The following is a 19,648-nucleotide window of genomic DNA, read 5'->3' on the forward strand; positions in this document are numbered from 1 at the left end:
GACGTAGGTGAGGCTGTACCTGAAACCTTTACACTGCTGCTAATAATCCCACATAACACAGATCTTTTATTCTGATACCCAACTTGACGCTTTTGATGAAACTAACACAGTAGTTGAGGAAGACATCTCTGAACTGATAGAGACCAGTCCAGATTTATGTCTGACAGTACATGACGGAATTCCTAATGCAGGTAGGTACATTTCTCTGTTATTCATAGGCTAAATCATCATTTTAGAATTGGCTATGAAAAAACCCCTCTGGCATAAGGCAATAATTATAATATTTAATCTCTTGACAATAGCTATGTTTTTGAGACTTGTGTTTAATTGCTTTATAATCTAACTCTATTGGTTTTTACATATTATACAATTACTTTTATCTTTTGTAACCTGATCCTGATCCTCTTTTATTTATTATACCCAGCTCAGTTGTAATGAATGTTTAGGGCTTTTCCTTTTCACGAATATCAGTTAAGATGTCATGTCTCTGCTTTGACTACTGGAACAGATTTATCAAAAAATATTTTAAAAAGAAAGATCTATCTAATTGCAAAAACAGTTTGGAAATGTGGGCTCGGGTTCGATTTTTAACCAGCGTCTGGGCCACCATTAAATGCTACATTTCAGGCCTGTCACATTATGTTATATTTGTTTAGACACCTCTCCTTTAGATCATTCAACATCACAGTCAAATGTATTGAGTATGTACCAATGGAATCTATTAATGTGGACAATGAGGACTATGGAGATATGTTGGCACGAGCTTTGCATGTTGAGTCTGTATCACTAGACATCCATGCAACTAACTGGGTTACAATCAGTGGGACAGAGTACACGGAAGGACTGATATTTGCAGTGACATTGAACATGACATACCTGCGTTTTGCAGAATAGAAATAATAATTGTTGTTAATGGTGTTATCTATTTCAATGAACATTTCCATGCTTACAAATTATTTGAAAGTAATGACGATGATGTTGTTAAAGTAGATGGTCTTGTGCTTAATGGGCCTTTTGATTTACAAAGTGCCTATGGTGCAGATGAGAGTCAATATATTGTGCCAATATTTTCTTTGTAATTGTTTAAAGGAGCATGAGGCTCCTTTTAAGAAATGAGATTCGATAGCGCCACCCTTCGCCACGAGGGCCGTCGGGGGTACTGCAGCCAACAGCGAAGCCGGCACAGGAGAACGGGGAGAACGTGCATGACGTCACATCCGCAGGACAGCGCCGGAAATTCGGGCCCAGAATTGCAGCACATTTTGCAGCACACAGCCTGTTCAAGGCAACGGACAGATACGCTAGAGGGCTCATTCTTTTTGGTTTGGAACGCTTCATCTGACATTATTACTAGAAAACTTAAAACGTATACGAATTTCTTTTCATAAATCCTGCCTCAATCCTGCCTCATGCTCCTTTAACTTGTGCCTGATCTTATTGTGCTAATTTATGTGGTGCTGTTAAGTTACTTATTTATTTTTGAATTAAGAAGAAAAAAATAGATTTATGTTTGAATGATTTTACTTTTCACTATTGCTGTTCAACACATTTGAACTCAGGATAACTTTCTGTAGCCTTGGAAGTGACTACAATCATTTTCAGATTTTGTGATGTACGTTATTGTAGTAAACATAGAATGCACTTTTAATGTACTGTAAAACAAAATGACTAACAACACACGTTTAGGATTAAAAATACACTTCCATGTGTCATAAAATAACACTGTATGTTCAAAATTAACACTCAGAGTGAAAGGGAATAAAATAATTTTGAGTTAAAAGTGCACTTATGTGGTGTCATAAAACAACACAAGGGTTGTCAAAATGTAACACTATTAGAGATTTAAAATCACTTTGCAAAGTGTAAATTAAACTCAAAATCTATGAGAATTATATAAACTCATAAAAAGTGTTAAAATTAACAGACTGGGAGTTGAATTAACAGTCCCGATTTTGCTGTGCAGCTTCATAGCTGATGGTATGTGTGTTCTGTTTTCTCGCAGACCAGACAGAGGAGCGTGCAGCTGACACCGAGGTGAGAACAGGAGTTTCTCTTGTCTATTAAATCTCCTCACAGAGCTCTGAGGATACCAATACTTTTGTTGAGAATCGATCTACAACTCAGACCTTTTTAATTTAAAATATTTTTCTTTTTCTGTGATCATTTCTTGTTTCATCTTCAGCTCTTATTTCATGAATCATACTCTTGATTAGCTCAACACTCAACAACATCAGCTCACACAGTTAAAAACTTATGATCTCATTAAATGTAACTTGAAATTTTTTTTAAAATTTTTTTCAGATTGATCCTCATGATGTTCAACACTCAGATAAAAACACAGAACAGGGAATGGAAAGCAAGTCTGCATCAGCTGCAAACAGTGACAAAGGTAATATTTTAGAAATATTGGTCATCAGACTGATTTTATATATTATAATTCAGCTGATCACTTCCTCAAACTCTGACACTGAAATTACAGGGAACTCTGTAGTTGAACCACTGATTTTCTCTTGTTTTTCTCCTGTTTTTTAGTTGTGTCATTTTTAAATATGTAAAGCACTTTGTTCTACATTTCTATGTGTGAAAACTGCTTTAGAAATAAAGATGTATTATTATTAAACAGTCCAGGTTAGTGGCACTGAGATTCATATCATTTTCAAGAGACCTGAGCATCTTTGGCTGAGCGTCACCTGACTGGTGTCAAACAGTGATCAGGTGATGAGTCGTCATGAGACCTGGGCAGATATACTGAAGAGGGATGACGTTGATGTCAAGAAATATGAGAAAGAACAAAGCAGATATCTAGGATGCTTTGTTGTATCAAATTGTCATGTATTTAACTGTCCAATCCTCTTTTTTCTCAGATCATCCTGCAGATGGAAAGATGGATGCTGCAGCTGAAACCAAGATAAAAGTGAGCTTTCCAGTCATCTTTTTATTTGTTTATTGAGGAAAATGTAGGAATGCAGAAAAATGTAGCAAGGCCAACAAAACACTGGAAAAATGTGTAACGTAAAAAGAGCAGAAAGAAGAGAGGAGGAATTGTGATATGGAAAAGATCACGTTGGTGAAACTCAAATAACAAGATGAGAAAACTTTGTTTGATGTTCAAACTGAAGCATCCTGACAGAATGAAGCAGGACACACACACACACACACACACACACACACACACACACATATATATATATATATATATATATATATATATATATATATATATATATATATATATATATACATATATATATATATATATATATATATATATATATATATATATATATATATATATATATATATATATATATATATATATATATATATAGAAGCAAAGGGGAAAAAAATTGCAATAAAAGTTTTTTTATTTTTCCAAATGTTTACAGAAATTAAAGCAATGCAACACAGTGGTTTGAATATTGTGACAGAATGATGATTTGTCAGTCAGTCATTTTCTTCAACCGTTTACAGTTTTGTAAAACATGTTGAAAGGAACTGAATGGCCGGTCCGACGTGTTTTTTTGCTGTTTTTTTTATTTCTTTAGCCCGATTATTACAAACCATATTTAAATCCCAACCTCTAGTTGTTCATTTGATAAATTATTTTATTATATTACATTATTACATAAAACATATGCTAACAGCAGTAAAGGAAAGTGAAATTGACCTTTGTAAACTGTAAATTAAAACAAAATCTAATCAAAATCTTTTTTAAATTCTTACTGTGATTATCTGAAGGAACCTGGTGATGCTGAACACTCGGAGAAGAAGTCTGAGATCAAGTCTGATCCGTATGAAACAAAGGAGAAAGGTAACACTGCAAACATCCAATAACATTATTACTATAAGATTAAGAAACTGTAAAGTAATGTTCATTTTCAGCAGTCCTGTGTAATAACACTCAGGGTATTATATAGTGACCATTGTATGTTGATGTGATCAACATTTAGGTTTTTAAGACTTTATTTATTTACTGATGACCAGAGCCGGATTAACGGAGAGGCAGAGTAGGCACGTGCCTAGGGCCCGACAGGGGGGGGCCCAGACAGAGGGGAAAAAAAAAAAAAAAAAAAAAAAATTTTTTTTTTTTCTTTTTTTTTTTTTTTTTTGTCTGCACACATATTAATGGTTGATAACATGCCGGTAAAAACCTAAGGCATATATATATATATATGTGCATTATTACTATATTTAGTATACATACATATATATATACGCATACATACGCACAGGGCCGCCGCAAGGGATGTGCGAACCGTGCGACCGCACGGGGCCTGGCGCCCCAAGGGGCCTGGCGCTATGGGCCGTTTTTTTTTCCCCTATTTTTTTTTTTTTTCTTTATAAATATCAACAGTCACGTTCCATTACAGACCTAAATGTGTACTAGTCTGTGCATATCAATAAATATATGTGCAATGATGACGCGTGTCTGTTGTTCAATCCAATGATCAGACCAAGCGCAGACACAAGCTGCTCTGATCCAGACGGGTGGAGGTGGAACAAACTGTCACACAATGTCGAGAAAACGAGACAGATTCAGGAAATTTCCATCAGGGGATGAAAAAAGAAAAAAACTAAAGACAATGGAAGAGTTTAATGCCTCTCTGAAAGGCACGTTTGATAAATTTGTTACAAAAATCACCGATCCGCTCGGGTCTCAAGCAGCCGTGGGGCCCCGCGTCGAGGTAAGCCCAGATGATGATGAGGCAGGGGAAGGTATCCAGTATTTTGCTAATTGGAGAGTTAAAATTGCGCATAGAGACACCAGATCCGACCCAAAAAACCCAAAAATTTTGCGCGCGCTCGCAACGCTCACGCGCGAGGGCCACCCTGGCTATTTCACACAGGGCCTCGCAAATCTCTCTAACGGCTCTGCATACGCATACACATACATACATATACACATACAGACATACAGACTACAGCACACTTTGTCTTACTGCAAATTGTATTGGTCTTTGTAGATTTGACTTCTTATTTAACTATTCAATTTAATCAACACATTTAATTAAGATTTTCTGCTAAATGCTCACAATCGATAAGATAAGGATAATTTAATAGCATTTAATAGAGCATTGTAATAACGTATAAATAATAAAAATCTAAAAATAGTCTGATAGACTGTTTAATATACAACACATGACTTATTTTGGAATACAAAGAACCAACTTGACTATGACTTTGCTATGTAAAATGTGAATTAAGTTTTATTAGTAACTTTGGTAAGTTTAAGATTTCATAAATAACATCGATGGAGGGGGGCCCGAAAATCACAGTCTGCCTAGTGTAGTCCATTTATTTAATCCGGCTCTGCTGATGACAGTAAGTCAGACTCTGTCATGATAGTCAGAGACAGTCCTCTCCTTCAGCTTGTTAGCTTTAGGCTATTCTGGTTGACCAGTTAAGCCTCAAAACTACAGATAAATCTTGGTTTTAGTTGGCAGCTGCAACTTTGAACAATGACAAATGGTGAGAGACTCACAACTCTTTTCATTTCATGCTTTTTTATGTTCTGGTTTATTCCATAGCAGTTTAGATCAGTTCAACATGTGTATGCAGGGTTTATCTCCCCCTCAGCTGCATTTGTGTGGTAGTCTGACTATGAGAAGTTAACTCTACTTCAGTCAGGCCTTCAAAACATTCTTAATACTATTTATTTTGCCTTTGTAAAGAACTCTCTTCAACATTAAAAGAGCATCTTTTCTTTTTCTATCCATGCACCTTAGAAGTACTCAGAGTTGAGCACGGCTCAACTCTGTTGAGCCGTGCATTCCTGCAGCTCTCAGTAGTGAAGACTTTATGAGCTTCTTTAACAGTAAAATCACGAGAATTAGAGAAGAAATCAACCAGCCGGTTGTAGGTGTTTCTTCAGCTTTAGCGACTTCCCTAGGCTCTGACTTGTCTCTAGACTATTTTGATCCTATAGACCTCCCTGAGCTGACTTCACTCGTTAATAGAGCTAAGTCAACCACATGTATGTTAGACCCCATCCCGACTCGACTATTCAAACATATTTTTTCTCTTATTGGTACGACAATACTGGACCAAATTAACCTATCCCTAAGTTTAGGATATGTACCACAGGTTTTCAAAGTCGCAGTAATTAAACCTTTACTTAAAAAACCTTCTCTTGACCCAGACACCTTAGCTAATTATAGACCAATTTCCAACCTTCCATTTGTATCTAAAATTCTGGAAAAGGCAGTTTCAAGCCAGTTATGTGACTATTTGTATAGAAATGATCTGTTTGAAGTCTTTCAGTCAGGGTTCAGAATGCATCATAGCACAGAGACAGCACTGGTTCGAGTCACGAATGACCTTCTTATGGCCTCAGATAAGGGATTAGTGTCCATACTGGTTCTACTGGACCTCAGTGCTGCTTTTGACACTATAGATCATGGCATTTTACTGCACAGGTTAGAGCATGTTGTTGGGATTAAAGGGACAGCTCTATGTTGGTTTAAATCATATCTATCTGACAGGTTCCAGTTTCATCATGTACATGAGGTTTCTTCAGAACAGTCAAGGGTCTGATATGGTGTTCCGCAGGGTTCAGTGCTAGGGCCAATCTTGTTCAGTTTATACATGCAGCCATTGGGAAGTATAATCCAGAATCACGGCATACACTTTCATTGTTATGCTGATGATACGCAGCTCTACTTGTCTATGAAGCCGGATGAAACAGAACCGTTAGTTAAACTTCAGGCATGTCTTAGGGACATCAAGGACTGGATGTCCAGAAATTTCTTGCTTCTAAATTCAGATAAAACAGAGGTTATCATTCTTGGTCCAGAGCATCTTAGGAAGGGATTAGATGGTGTTGCAATGGCTTCCAGTGCAACTGTGAGAAACCTTGGTGTTATTTTCGATCAGGATTTGTCGTTTAAACAATGTGTCAATCAGGTTTGTAAAATAGCCTTTTTCCATCTCCGTAATATTGCAAAGATTAGGAAAATCCTCTCGCAGAGTGATGCAGAAAAACTAGTTCATGCGTTTGTATCTTCTAGACTAGATTACTGTAATGTGTTGTTAGCAGGATGTCCAAGTAATTTGCTGAATAGGCTCCAGCTGATCCAGAATGCAGCAGCACGAGTACTGACAGGAATCAGCAGGAGAGACCACGTCTCTCCAGTGTTAGCGTCGCTCCATTGGTTACCCGTAAAATTCAGAATCCAATTTAAAATTTTATTACTTGCGTATAAAGCCCAAAACGGCTTAGCTCTGCATTATTTGCAAGACCTGATAGTGCCTTATGTTCCTGTCAGAGCTCTCCGTTCTCAGAGTGCAGGTTTACTCGTAGTTCCTAGAGTATCTAAATGTAGATTTGGAGGGCGGGCGTTCTGCTATCAGGCACCACTACTATGGAACCAACTTCCAATCTGGGTTAAGGGGGCTGACACCACCTCCACCTTTAAAACTAAACTTAAAACATTTCTGTTTAGTAAAGCCTATAGTTAGTGTTTAGTAAACCTCTAGCTGGTGTTGGTAAATCTCTAGGTAGTGTAAACTTTAGTGTGTCAGAGTTGCTCCTGTAGTTTCTTGTGCTGGCCCCCCCTTCTCCTCCCTTTTCTCTCTTTTGTCCATGTTGCAGCATCCTTTGCCGGACACCGGAACCTGCAGGTGGTCGTGGGTGGCTTGTAGCTTGCATTACGGAGCACAAGTCTTTCCCCGACCCTGCACCCCAACCTGGGACTTGCTGATTGGGCCGGAGCTTCGGGAGCTGCGTGCTGGCCTGCGGTCCCCACCCCTGGTCATCCCGTTGTTGGCCCCCCCTTCTCCTCCCTTTTCTCTCTTTTGTCCTGCAGGTGGTCGTGGGTGGCTGTAGCTTGCATTACGGAGCACAAGTCTTTTCCTGACCCTGCACCCCAACCTGGGACTTGCTGATTGGGCCGGAGCTTCGGGAGCTGCGTGCTGGCCTGCGGTCCCCACCCCTGGTCATCCCGTTGCTGCTTCCACCTGCCTGCTGTGCTGTTGCCGTCCCTGACCCACCAGTCTGGCCCTCGGCAGGAGGGTCCCCCCTGATGAGCCTGGTCCTGCTCAAGGTTTCTTCCATCCTAAAGGGGAGTTTTTCCTTGCCACTGTTTGGCTTAAGGTTTTTCTCCCACCAGGGGAGTTTTTACCTGCCATTGTTTATGTAATAACTGCTCGGGGGTCATGTTCTGGGTATGGGTCTCTGTAAAGCGTCTAGAGACAACTCTGTTGTATTAGACGCCATATAAATAAAATTGAATTGAATTGAATTGAAAGTAGGTGAGGCTGTACCTGAAACCTTTACACTGCTGCTAATAATCCCACATAACACAGATCTTTTACTCTGATACCCAACTTGACGCTTTTGATGAAACTAACACAGTAGTTGAGGAAGACATCTCTGAACTGATAGAGACCAGTCCAGATTTATGTCTGACAGTACGTGACAGAATTCCTAATGCAGGTAGGTACATTTCTCTGTTATTCATAGCAAAATCATCATTTTAGGATTGGCTATGAAAAAACCCCTCTGGCATAAGGCAATAATTATAATATTTAATCTCTTGACAATAGCTATGTTTTTGATAATGGTGTTTAATTGCTTTATAATCTAACTCTATTTGTTTCTACATATTATACAATTAATTTTATCTTTTGTAACCTGATCCTAATCCTCTTATATTTATTAACTACTCAGCTCAGTTGTAATGAATGTTTAGGGCTTTTCCTTTTCACGAATATCAGTTAAGATGTCATGTCTCTGCTTTGACTACTGGAACAGATTTATCAAAAAATATTTTAAAAAGAAAGATCTATCTAATTGCAAAAACAGTTTGGAAATGTGGGCTCGGGTTCGATTTTTAACCAGCGTCTGGGCCACCATTAAATGCTACATTTCAGGCCTGTCACATTATGTTATATTTGTTTAGACACCTCTCCTTTAGATCATTCAACATCACAGTCAAATGTATTGAGTATGGACCAATGGAATCTATTAATGTGGACAATGAGGACTATGGAGATATGTTGGCAGGAGCTTTGCATGTTGAGTCTGTATCACTAGACATCCATGCAACTAACTGGGTTACAATCAGTGGGACAGAGTACACGGAAGGACTGATATTTGCAGTGAGATTGAACATGACATACCTGCGTTTTGCAGAATAGAAATAATAATTGTTGTTAATGGTGTTATCTATTTCAATGAACATTTCCATGCTTACAAATTATTTGAAAGTAATGACGATGATGTTGTTAAAGTAGATGGTCTTGTGCTTAATGGGCCCTTTGATTTACAAAGTGCCTATGGTGCAGATGAGAGTCAATATATTGTGCCAATATTTTCTTTGTAATTGTTTAAAGGAGCATGAGGCTCCTTTTAAGAAATGAGATTCGATAGCGCCACCCTTCGCCACGAGGGCCGTCGGGGGTACTGCAGCCAACAGCGAAGCCGGCACAGGAGAACGGGGAGAACGTGCATGACGTCACATCCGCAGGACAGCGCGGGAAATTCGGGCCCAGAATTGGAGCACATTTTGCAGCACACAGCCTGTTCAAGGCAACGGACAGATACGCTAGAGGGCTCATTCTTTTTGGTTTGGAACGCTTCATCTGACATTATTACTAGAAAACTTAAAACGTATACGAATTTCTTTTCATAAATCCTGCCTCAATCCTGCCTCATGCTCCTTTAACTTGTGCCTGATCTTATTGTGCTAATTTATGTGGTGCTGTTAAGTTACTTATTTATTTTTGAATTAAGAAGAAAAAAATAGATTTATGTTTGAATGATTTTACTTTTCACTATTGCTGTTCAACACATTTGAACTCAGGATAACTTTCTGTAGCCTTGGAAGTGACTACAATCATTTTCAGATTTTGTGATGTATGTTAGTGTAGTAAACACAGAATGCACTTTTAATGTACTGTAAAACAAAATGACTAACAACACACGTTTAGGGTTAAAAATACACTTCCATGTGTCATAAAATAACACTGTATGTTCAAAATTAACACTCAGAGTGAAAGGGAATAAAATAATTTTGAGTTAAAAGTGCACTTATGTGTCAGGGTTTGACACTTCCCCCCAGTTTGAGTTTCAGTTCTGTCCCTCCTGTTTCCCCTTTGCCCTGATTGTGTCTGCACCTGTGTCTCGTCGTGTCTCGTTATCCCCTGTGTATATCTGGTCTTGTCATTCCTTTGTTGCCTGTCGGTCCGTACTGTTTGTTCCCTCCATGTGCTCCTGGTTTTTACGTGAGTTTATCTTGATCCTGCCAAGCAGTGCTTTTGTTTTTTGCCTTTTGGAATAAACCCTTGTGTTTTTTTGAGAACTCCTGCCTCCAGCCTCCCTCTCTCTCCTTGCGTTTGGGTCCTCAACACCACGCCTTGTGACAGAACGGACCGACCAGCATGGACCCAGCAGGAGAGAGTGCATCGGCCCCTGCTCCGGTGATGGTCCCGGACCCCCCACAGTCTGCGCCTCGGACCCGGGTACCCCCGCAGCCTGCGCCTCGGACCCGGGTACCCCCGCAGCCTGCGCCTCGGACCCGGGTACCCCCGCAGCCTGCGCCTCGGACCCAGGTACCCCCGCAGCCAGCGCCACGGACCCGGGTCCCCACTCGGGCAGCTCCGGGGATCCTCTGCCCCCCGACGCCGGCTCCCCGCATCCTGTCTGCCCCTGTTCCGGCGCCCCGCATCCTGTCTGCCCCTGTTCCGGCGCCCCGCAGCCTGTCTGCCCCTGTTCCGGCGCCCCGCAGCCTGTCTGCCCCTGTTCCGGCGCCCCGCAGCCTGTCTGCCCCTGTTCCGGCGCCCCGCAGCCTGTCTGCCCCTGTTCCGGCGCCCCGCAGCCTGTCTGCCCCTGTTCCGGCGCCCCGCAGCCTGTCTGCCCCTGTTCCGGCGCCCCGCAGCCTGTCTGCCCCTGTTCCGGCGCCCCGCAGCCTGTCTGCCCCTGTTCCGGCGCCCCGCAGCCTGTCTGCCCCTGTTCCGGCGCCCCGCATCCTGTCTGCCCCTGTTCCGGCGCCCCGCATCCTGTCTGCCCCTGTTCCGGCGCCCCGCATCCTGTCTGCCCCTGTTCCGGCGCCCCGCATCCTGTCTGCCCCTGTTCCGGCGCCCCGCATCCTGTCTGCCCCTGTTCCGGCGCCCCGCATCCTGTCTGCCCCTGTTCCGGCGCCCCGCCTCCTGTCTGCCCCTGTTCCGGCGCCCCGCCTCCTGTCAGCCCCGACTCTGGCTCCCCGCCTCCTGTCAGCCCCGACTCCGGCTCCCCGCCTCCTGTCAGCCCCGACTCTTGTTCCTGAGGCGGTCCCGCAGCCAGTCTCTGTTCTGGAGGTGGTCTCTGTTCCCCTTCCTGAGGCGATCCTGGATGGATCTGCCGCAGTCCCAGACCTACCCCCTGACCAGCCTGCCGCAGCCCCAGACCTACCCCCTGACCAGCCTGCTGCAGTCCCAGACCGACCCCCTGACCAGCCTGCCGCAGCCCCAGACCTACCCCCTGACCAGCCTGCCGCAATCCCAGACCGACCCTCTGACCAGCCTGCTGCAGTCCCAGACCGACCCTCTGACCAGCCTGCCGCAATCCCAGACCGACCCTCTGACCAGCCTGCTGCAGTCCCAGACCGACCCCCTGACCAGTCGGCCGCAGTCCCAGACCGACCCCCTGACCAGTCTGCCGCAGTCCCAGACCGACCCCCTGACCAGCCTGCCGCAGTCCCAGACCGACCCCCTGACCAGTCTGCCGCAGTCCCAGACCGACCCCCTGACCAGCCTGCCAAGCCCCCAGACCGACCCCCGGATCCGCCGGTTACGCCCCAAGGGCGACCCCCCCGAACTGCCTCGCCGGTCTGCCCGGCACCGAGGACGGCCCCCGGAACACTCTCGCTGGTCTGCTCGGTCCCAAGGACGGCCCCCGGAACTTTGGCCGTGTGTGGTTTGGGCCCTCCTCCGGGCCCCCTCCGCCTGCCTTGGGTGTGGACTGTTGGGACATCTGGGATCTGTCCCTTGAGGGGGGGGTACTGTCAGGGTTTGACACTTCCCCCCAGTTTGAGTTTCAGTTCTGTCCCTCCTGTTTCCCCTTTGCCCTGATTGTGTCTGCACCTGTGTCTCGTCGTGTCTCGTTATCCCCTGTGTATATCTGGTCTTGTCATTCCTTTGTTGCCTGTCGGTCCGTACTGTTTGTTCCCTCCATGTGCTCCTGGTTTTTACGTGAGTTTATCTTGATCCTGCCAAGCAGTGCTTTTGTTTTTTGCCTTTTGGAATAAACCCTTGTGTTTTTTTGAGAACTCCTGCCTCCAGCCTCCCTCTCTCTCCTTGCGTTTGGGTCCTCAACACCACGCCTTGTGACATTATGTGGTGTCATAAAACAACACCAGGGTTGTCAAAATGTAACACTATTAGAGAGTTAAAATCACTTTGCAAAGTGTAAATTAAACTCAAAATCTATGAGAATTATATAAACTCATAAAAAGTGTTAAAATTAACACACTGGGAGTTGAATTAAGAGTCCCGATTTTGCTGTGCAGCTTCATAGCTGATGGTATGTGTGTTCTGTTTTCTCACAGACCAGACAGAGGAGCGTGCAGCTGACACCGAGGTGAGAACAGGAGTTTCTCTTGTCTATTAAATCTCCTCACAGAGCTCTGAGGATACCAATACTTTTGTTGAGAATCGATCTACAACTCAGACCTTTTTAATTTAAAATATTTTTCTTTTTCTGTGATCATTTCTTGTTTCATCTTCAGCTCTTATTTCATGAATCATACTCTTGATTAGCTCAACACTCAACAACATCAGCTCACACAGTTAAAAACTTATGATCTCATTAAATGTAACTTGAAATTTTTTTAAAAATTTTTTTCAGATTGATCCTCATGATGTTCAACACTCAGATAAAAACACAGAACAGGGAATGGAAAGCAAGTCTGCATCAGCTGCAAACAGTGACAAAGGTAATATTTTAGAAATATTGGTCATCAGACTGATTTTATATATTATAATTCAGCTGATCACTTCCTCAAACTCTGACACTGAAATTAAAGTGAACTCTGTAGTTGAACCACTGATTTTCTCTTGTTTTTCTCCTGTTTTTTAGTTTGTGTCATTTTTAAATATGTAAAGCCCTTTGTTCTACATTTTTATGTGTGAAAACTGCTTTAGAAATAAAGATTTATTATTATTAAACAGTCCAGGTTAGTGGCACTGAGATTCAAATCATTTTCAAGAGACCTGAGCATCTTTGGCTGAGCGTCACCTGACTGGTGTCAAACAGTGATCAGGTGATGAGTCGTCATGAGACCTGGGCAGATATACTGAAGAGGGATGACGTTGATGTTAAGAAATATGAGAAAGAACAAAGCAGATATCTAGGATGCTTTGTTGTATCAAATTGTCATGTATTTAACTGTTCAATCCTCTTTTTTCTCAGATCATCCTGCAGATGGAAAGATGGAGGCTGCAGCTGAAACCAAGATAAAAGTGAGCTTTCCAGTCATCTTTTTATTTGTTTATTGAGGAAAATGTAGGAATGCAGAAAAATGTAGCAAGGCCAACAAAACACTGGAAAAATGTGTAACGTAAAAAGAGCAGAAAGAAGAGAGGAGGAATTGTGATATGGAAAAGATCACGTTGGTGAAACTCAAATAACAAGATGAGAAAACTTTGTTTGATGTTCAAACTGAAGTATCCTGACAGAATGAAGCAGGACACACACACACACACACACACACACACACACACACACACACACACACACACACACACACACACACACACACACACACATATATATATATATATATATATATATATATATATATATATATATATATATATATATATATATATATATATATATATATATAATATATAATATAATAAGTAATATAGTACTTATATATAATTATATATAGAATATAATTAAGTAGATTAAAGGTTCTGTCCAGTTTAATGTTTTTGTTCTCTGACTGGGTTTGTTGAGCAGTTTTAAGCGTAGAAGCAAAGGGGAAAAAAATTGCAATAAAAGTTTTTTTATTTTTCCAAATGTTTACAGAAATTAAAGCAATGCAACACAGTGGTTTGAATATTGTGACAGAATGATGATTTGTCAGTCAGTCATTTTCTTCAACTGTTTACAGTTTTGTAAAACATGTTGAAAGGAACTGAATGGCCGGTCCGACGTGTTTTTTTGCTGTGTTTTTTATTTCTTTAGCCCGATTATTAAAAACCATATTTAAATCCCAACCTCTAGTTGTTCACTTGATAAATTATTTTATTATATTACATTATTACATAAAACATATGCTCACAACAGTAAAGGAAAGTGAAATTGACCTTTGTAAACTGTAAATTAAAGCAAAATCTAATTTTTTAAAGTCTTACTGTGATTATCTGAAGGAAACTGGTGATGCTGAACACTCGGAGAAGAAGTCTGAGATCAAGTCTGATCCGTGTGAAACAAAGGAGAAAGGTAACACTGCAAACATCCAATAACATTATTACTATAAGATTAAAAAACTGTAAAATAATGTTCATTTTCAGCAGTACTGTGTAATAACACTCAGGGTATTATATAGTGACCATTGTATGTTGATGTGATCAACATTTAGGTTTTTAAGACTTTATTTATTTACTGATGACAGTAAGTCAGACTCTGTCATGATAGTCAGAGACGGTCCTCTCCTTCAGCTTGTTAGCTTTAGGCTATTCTGGTTGACCAGTTAAGCCTCAAAACTACAGATAAATCTTGGTTTTAGTTGGCAGCTGCAACTTTGAACAATGACAAATGGTGAGAGACTCACAACTCTTTTCATTTCATGCTTTTTTATGTTCTGGTTTATTCCATAGCAGTTTAGATCAGTTCAACATGTGTATGCAGGGTTTATCTCCCCCTCAGCTGCATTTGTGTGGTAGTCTGACTATGAGAAGTTAACTCTAGTTAGTTCAGGCCTTCAAAACATCCATCCTTAATACTATTTATTTTGCCTTTGTAAAGAACTCTCTTCAACATTAAAAGGGCATCTTTCCATCTTCTATCCATGCACCTTAGAAGTAGGTGAGGATGCACCTGAAACCTTTACACTGCTGCCAATAATCCCACATAACACAGATATTTTATTCCTGAAGATATGAAAAGAAGTTTTCACCAGCAGATCTTGCTAAAATATGTAAATCTGTGAAACAGAGCAATGACACATCTGAGAAAGATCTGGCCCAAACTTTCCTTCAGAAGTTGATGATGTTAGATTACAGAGCCAGATACATCCCTGTACGGAAAGACAGTTCTGAGGGGAACTTCTGTTACTTCAGAATAATATGACTCAAGTAGAAGTATAAAGTAGTCATCCAAATAATTACTTGAGTAAAAGTAAAAAAGTACTTGGTGAAAAAACTACTCAAGTACTGAGTAACTGTTGAGTAACGTCTGAAGTACAAAATAATAATCTTCAGGCAAATTAAAACAATAAAATAAATAAAAAATAAAGAATAGCTAGATTAAATTAAATTAATCTTAAAGTAAATTCAAGTACTTTAATAAATAATAACAGAATAAAAAAAATAAATTAGTAGCACAAAACAAGTAGCTAAAAACAAGTAGCACAAAATTTCAAGCCTTTGTACTTTTCTTTTTTAACCAGGCAGAACTAGAACAAGCCCATGAACTCATAGAAACTCTGTGTGTGTTTGAGTCTGTGTAAATGTGACAAAACATGCAAAAACAAAAATTTTTCCCAAAGAATCACTCAGTGATGTCATGAGATTGACGCGTACGTGGATAAAAGGGATAAAAGAAAAGTAACAGCTCAATGTAGCCTAGCTGACCGAGTTTTGTTTAAAATTGAATTTCTGTTGCAAATAAAACCTGTCTTCCAATTCATTGCATTTTTCATTGCATTTTTAGCCTAGTTATTTTTGTGGTAGAAGTATCGGATCGGTACTCGGTATCGGCGAGTACACAAATTAAAATACTCGTACTCGTACTCGGTGTGAAAAAAAGGGTATCGGGACATCCCTAATTACAATGAATTAATGTAAACGTTATGAAAATGTATTGATCTTACCAGTTCTGCAACACAGCAAACTTTATTTAGTTTTATATTTATTATTAAACTAAATGCAAAAAACAGTTTAAATAGTTTAAACCAGTGATTCTTAACCATAGGGCCGCGGCCCAAGTGTGGGCCGCGAGCGCCATCTAGTGGGCCGCGAAAAATATTCAGTTTTGTACGTGTGGGCCGCGAGGGCCGCGTGACTGCATAGCAACTCCCAACCAAATGAGGAGAAGAAGACCCTCAGCTAGCTGTACGTGTAATAGTAAGAGAAATGGTGTGTATTTACAGAGAAAATCCTTCATTTTGCACAGAGTACGTTTAGATCCGCCAGGATCAGGGATCGATTACTTGGGTCTGCGCCCAGAGCGAGCGAGGGCGGCGTGATCATTTATCCTGACGCGTCCCCGCGGCCGGGGAGGTCGGTGCCGCTCGGGCGGCTCCGTCGTTACCGCTGAAGGATTGTAGATGTAGATGTGTGGGCTGGACTGTTGTTCGGGCTCGCAAAAGCATCGGAAAGTGACACGGCTGCAGCGGCCAGAGAGTTTCGGGCTTTGCCCGTCGCAGCTGATCAGGCTCGGATGAAATCCGACACGCGCAGTCCTGACAATTTATTAATGTAAATAAAACTTAGTAAATTACTTAGTAAGTAATTAGCTTGACTCTTACAGAGATGAGAAGCGTAACGGGTGGAAAGGAAAGTTCAACCCGGAATGGACCGATTCATCCTGGTTCAATCTTCCCACTGGGACAAAACCAGTGTCTCATACGTTCAGAGACCGTGGCGTTCAAAGTGCGAAAGTGAAACGCCACTGAAACAAAACACACAGTTTTTCATCAAACATATCCACTCAAGTCTGAACTGAAGTCACAGAAAATAAACTGACCATCTAAAAACATGTTTGGGTCCACATACAGCTGTGAAGCAGCTTTCTCCACAGTGAACATAATTAAAACTAAATATCGTTCCAGGCTCATCAATGAGCACCTCCACATGCATATGAGAACCTGACACCATCCAGCCCAGATTTACAGTCCTGGCAGGAGAAATTAGAGCTCAGTTCTCTCACTGAACGACAGAAAGTGGGGGCATAAGATTAAGGGGAAGAAAGAGAAACTGCAAAACTGTTCAATTGTTAAGATGTGTTTATATTCATTTATTATAAAAATGTGTTGAGACAATTAACAAAGAAAAGGGGAAATTCAAACTGCTGGTAGAGAAATAAAATAAGATAGCATTTGAAAAATAAAATAAAATCTACTTTATTTTTAAGAGAAAAAAATATGTGTAATTCAAGTTACACATGTTAATGGGCAAATATGTACTTTTTTAATATAACAGTCAGATGCAGATGTTGATACAACTATGAGGCTACTTGAATATATATATATATATATATATATATATATATATATATATATATATATATATATATATATATATATATATATATATATATATATATATATATATTTATTTATTATGATGTTCTGGACCTTCGCTTGAGTAAATTTTCTCTAAATGGACCTCTTAAAGTTGAATACCCCTGCTATACAGTGTTAATATTTAACGGGCCCCGGGCCACTCTCTACTGAAAAAATTGGGCCCCAAGGTCAGAAAGGTTAAGAACCCCTGGTTTAAACCTCCATTGATAAAGAACATGATCAATCCGTTTTGTCCAGATTTGACCAAACTACTACTATAGTTTAATAAACTCCCCTCTGGAGGGGTCGTCAGGACAGGTAAGGCGGATACAACTCTTTCTTTTAAATGTTGCCACACACACACAGAATAACATTCACACACTACCGTTATTAGTTAGGTTGTAAACCTGCAAAACAAACACGAAACAAAATTTGTGAAAACTACAAAAATTATACAATTCTTCATGTGACATTTCCTTCACTGGAAACACAAGCGACGCTAGTTTATATTGCTCACCAACAAGCCAATTTGTACAATGAAAACCAAAATTAACTTTTAACTTTTAAACCTTTTAAACCCCTAAGACCTCTGCGCTCTGGCGAACTGCACATGCTCCACATACAGAATGGAGATCAGAGATGATCACAGTAAACAAGAGAACAATCGTACCATCTCTCACTTATATAAAGCAATAACTTCACTGGAAAGTTCTACACATTTAGATCCCGATTTAACTACATATTGCATCAGAATGAATACAAAATGAAAAGTAATATTTTTTATATTTAATCACTCTTCATTGTTGAGGATAACTTAAAATACAGAGCAACCTCAGAGCAGAATGAAGACAACAAAGCAGAAGAATCTGAGATAATGTGTGGTCCATGTGACACAAAGGAGAACGGTAACACTGGAGCATCGCCTTCCAGGGTGGAGGGGTTCTGTTTTTTAGTTTGTTTTATTTTTAAGTATTTAAGCACTTTGTGCTACATTTTTATGTGTGAAAACTGCTTTAGAAATAAAGATTTATTATTATTAACAGTCCAGGTTAGTGGCACTGAGATTCAAATCCTTTTCAAGAAATCTGAGCATCTTTGGCTGAGCGTCACCTGACTGGTGTCAAACAGTGATCAGGTGATGTGTTGTCATGAGACCTGGGCAGATATACTGAAGACGGATGAGGTTGATGTTAAGAAATATGAGAAAGAACAAAAGCAGACATAGTCTATCTGGGATGCTTTGTTGTATCAAATTGTCATGTTTTGAACTGTTCAATACTCTTTTTTCTCAGATCATCCTGCAGATGGAAAGATGGAGACTGCAGCTGAAACCAAGATAAAAGTAAGCTTTCCAGTCATCATCTTTTTATTTATTGAGGAAAATGTAAGAATGCAACAAAACACTGGAAAAAATGTGTAACGTAAAAAAGAGAAGAAAGAAGAGAGGAGGAATTGTGATATGGAAAAGATCACATTGGTGAAACTCAAATAACAAGATGAGAAAGCTGTGTTTGATGTTCAAACTGAAGCATCCTGACAGAATGAAGCAGGACACACACACACACACACACACACACACACACACACACACACACACACACACACACACACACACACATATATATATATATACATATATATATATATATATATATATATATATATATATATATATATATATATATATATATATATATATATATATATATATATATATATATATATAGAAGCAAAGGGGAAAAAAATTGCAATAAAAGTTTTTTTATTTTTCCAAATGTTTACAGAAATTAAAGCAATGCAACACAGTGGTTTGAATATTGTGACAGAATGATGATTTGTCAGTCAGTCATTTTCTTCAACCGTTTACAGTTTTGTAAAACATGTTGAAAGGAACTGAATGGCCGGTCCGACGTGTTTTTTTGCTGTTTTTTTTATTTCTTTAGCCCGATTATTACAAACCATATTTAAATCCCAACCTCTACTTGTTAATTTGATGAATTATTTTATTATATTACATTATTACATAAAACATATGCTAACAGCAGTAAAGGAAAGTGAAATTGACCTTTGTAAACTGTAAATTAAAACAAAATCTAATCAAAATCTTTTTTAAATTCTTACTGTGATTATCTGAAGGAAACTGGTGATGCTGAACACTCTGAGAAGAAGTCTGAGATCAAGTCTGATCCGTATGAAACAAAGGAGAAAGGTAACAC

The 19,648-nt window shown here is 40.1% G+C and overlaps 1 protein-coding gene across 10 annotated transcripts in view; it reads left to right on the forward strand.

The window, feature by feature from the left end:
- Window positions 1-19,648, forward strand: part of LOC133421387 (interferon-induced very large GTPase 1-like) — a 63,237-nt gene that overhangs the window by 19,675 nt on the left and 23,914 nt on the right. For 6 of the 10 annotated variants that reach the window (XM_061710944.1, XM_061710953.1, XM_061710946.1 and 3 more), the window contains exons 9-18: window positions 2,003-2,034; window positions 2,302-2,389; window positions 2,865-2,914; window positions 3,739-3,811; window positions 12,525-12,556; window positions 12,824-12,911; window positions 13,388-13,437; window positions 14,356-14,428; window positions 18,725-18,774; window positions 19,569-19,641. In XM_061710944.1, the coding sequence (XP_061566928.1) occupies window positions 2,003-2,034; window positions 2,302-2,389; window positions 2,865-2,914; window positions 3,739-3,811; window positions 12,525-12,556; window positions 12,824-12,911; window positions 13,388-13,437; window positions 14,356-14,428; window positions 18,725-18,774; window positions 19,569-19,641 (609 nt within the window). The remainder of the gene's footprint in view (window positions 1-2,002; window positions 2,035-2,301; window positions 2,390-2,864; window positions 2,915-3,738; window positions 3,812-12,524; window positions 12,557-12,823; window positions 12,912-13,387; window positions 13,438-14,355; window positions 14,429-18,724; window positions 18,775-19,568; window positions 19,642-19,648) is intronic. The other 4 variants (XM_061710954.1, XM_061710950.1, XM_061710951.1 and 1 more) reach the window with 4 other exon arrangements.

The sequence above is a fragment of the Cololabis saira genome, chromosome 21, assembly GCF_033807715.1.
Source record: "Cololabis saira isolate AMF1-May2022 chromosome 21, fColSai1.1, whole genome shotgun sequence".
Taxonomy (NCBI): Eukaryota; Metazoa; Chordata; class Actinopteri; order Beloniformes; family Belonidae; genus Cololabis; species Cololabis saira.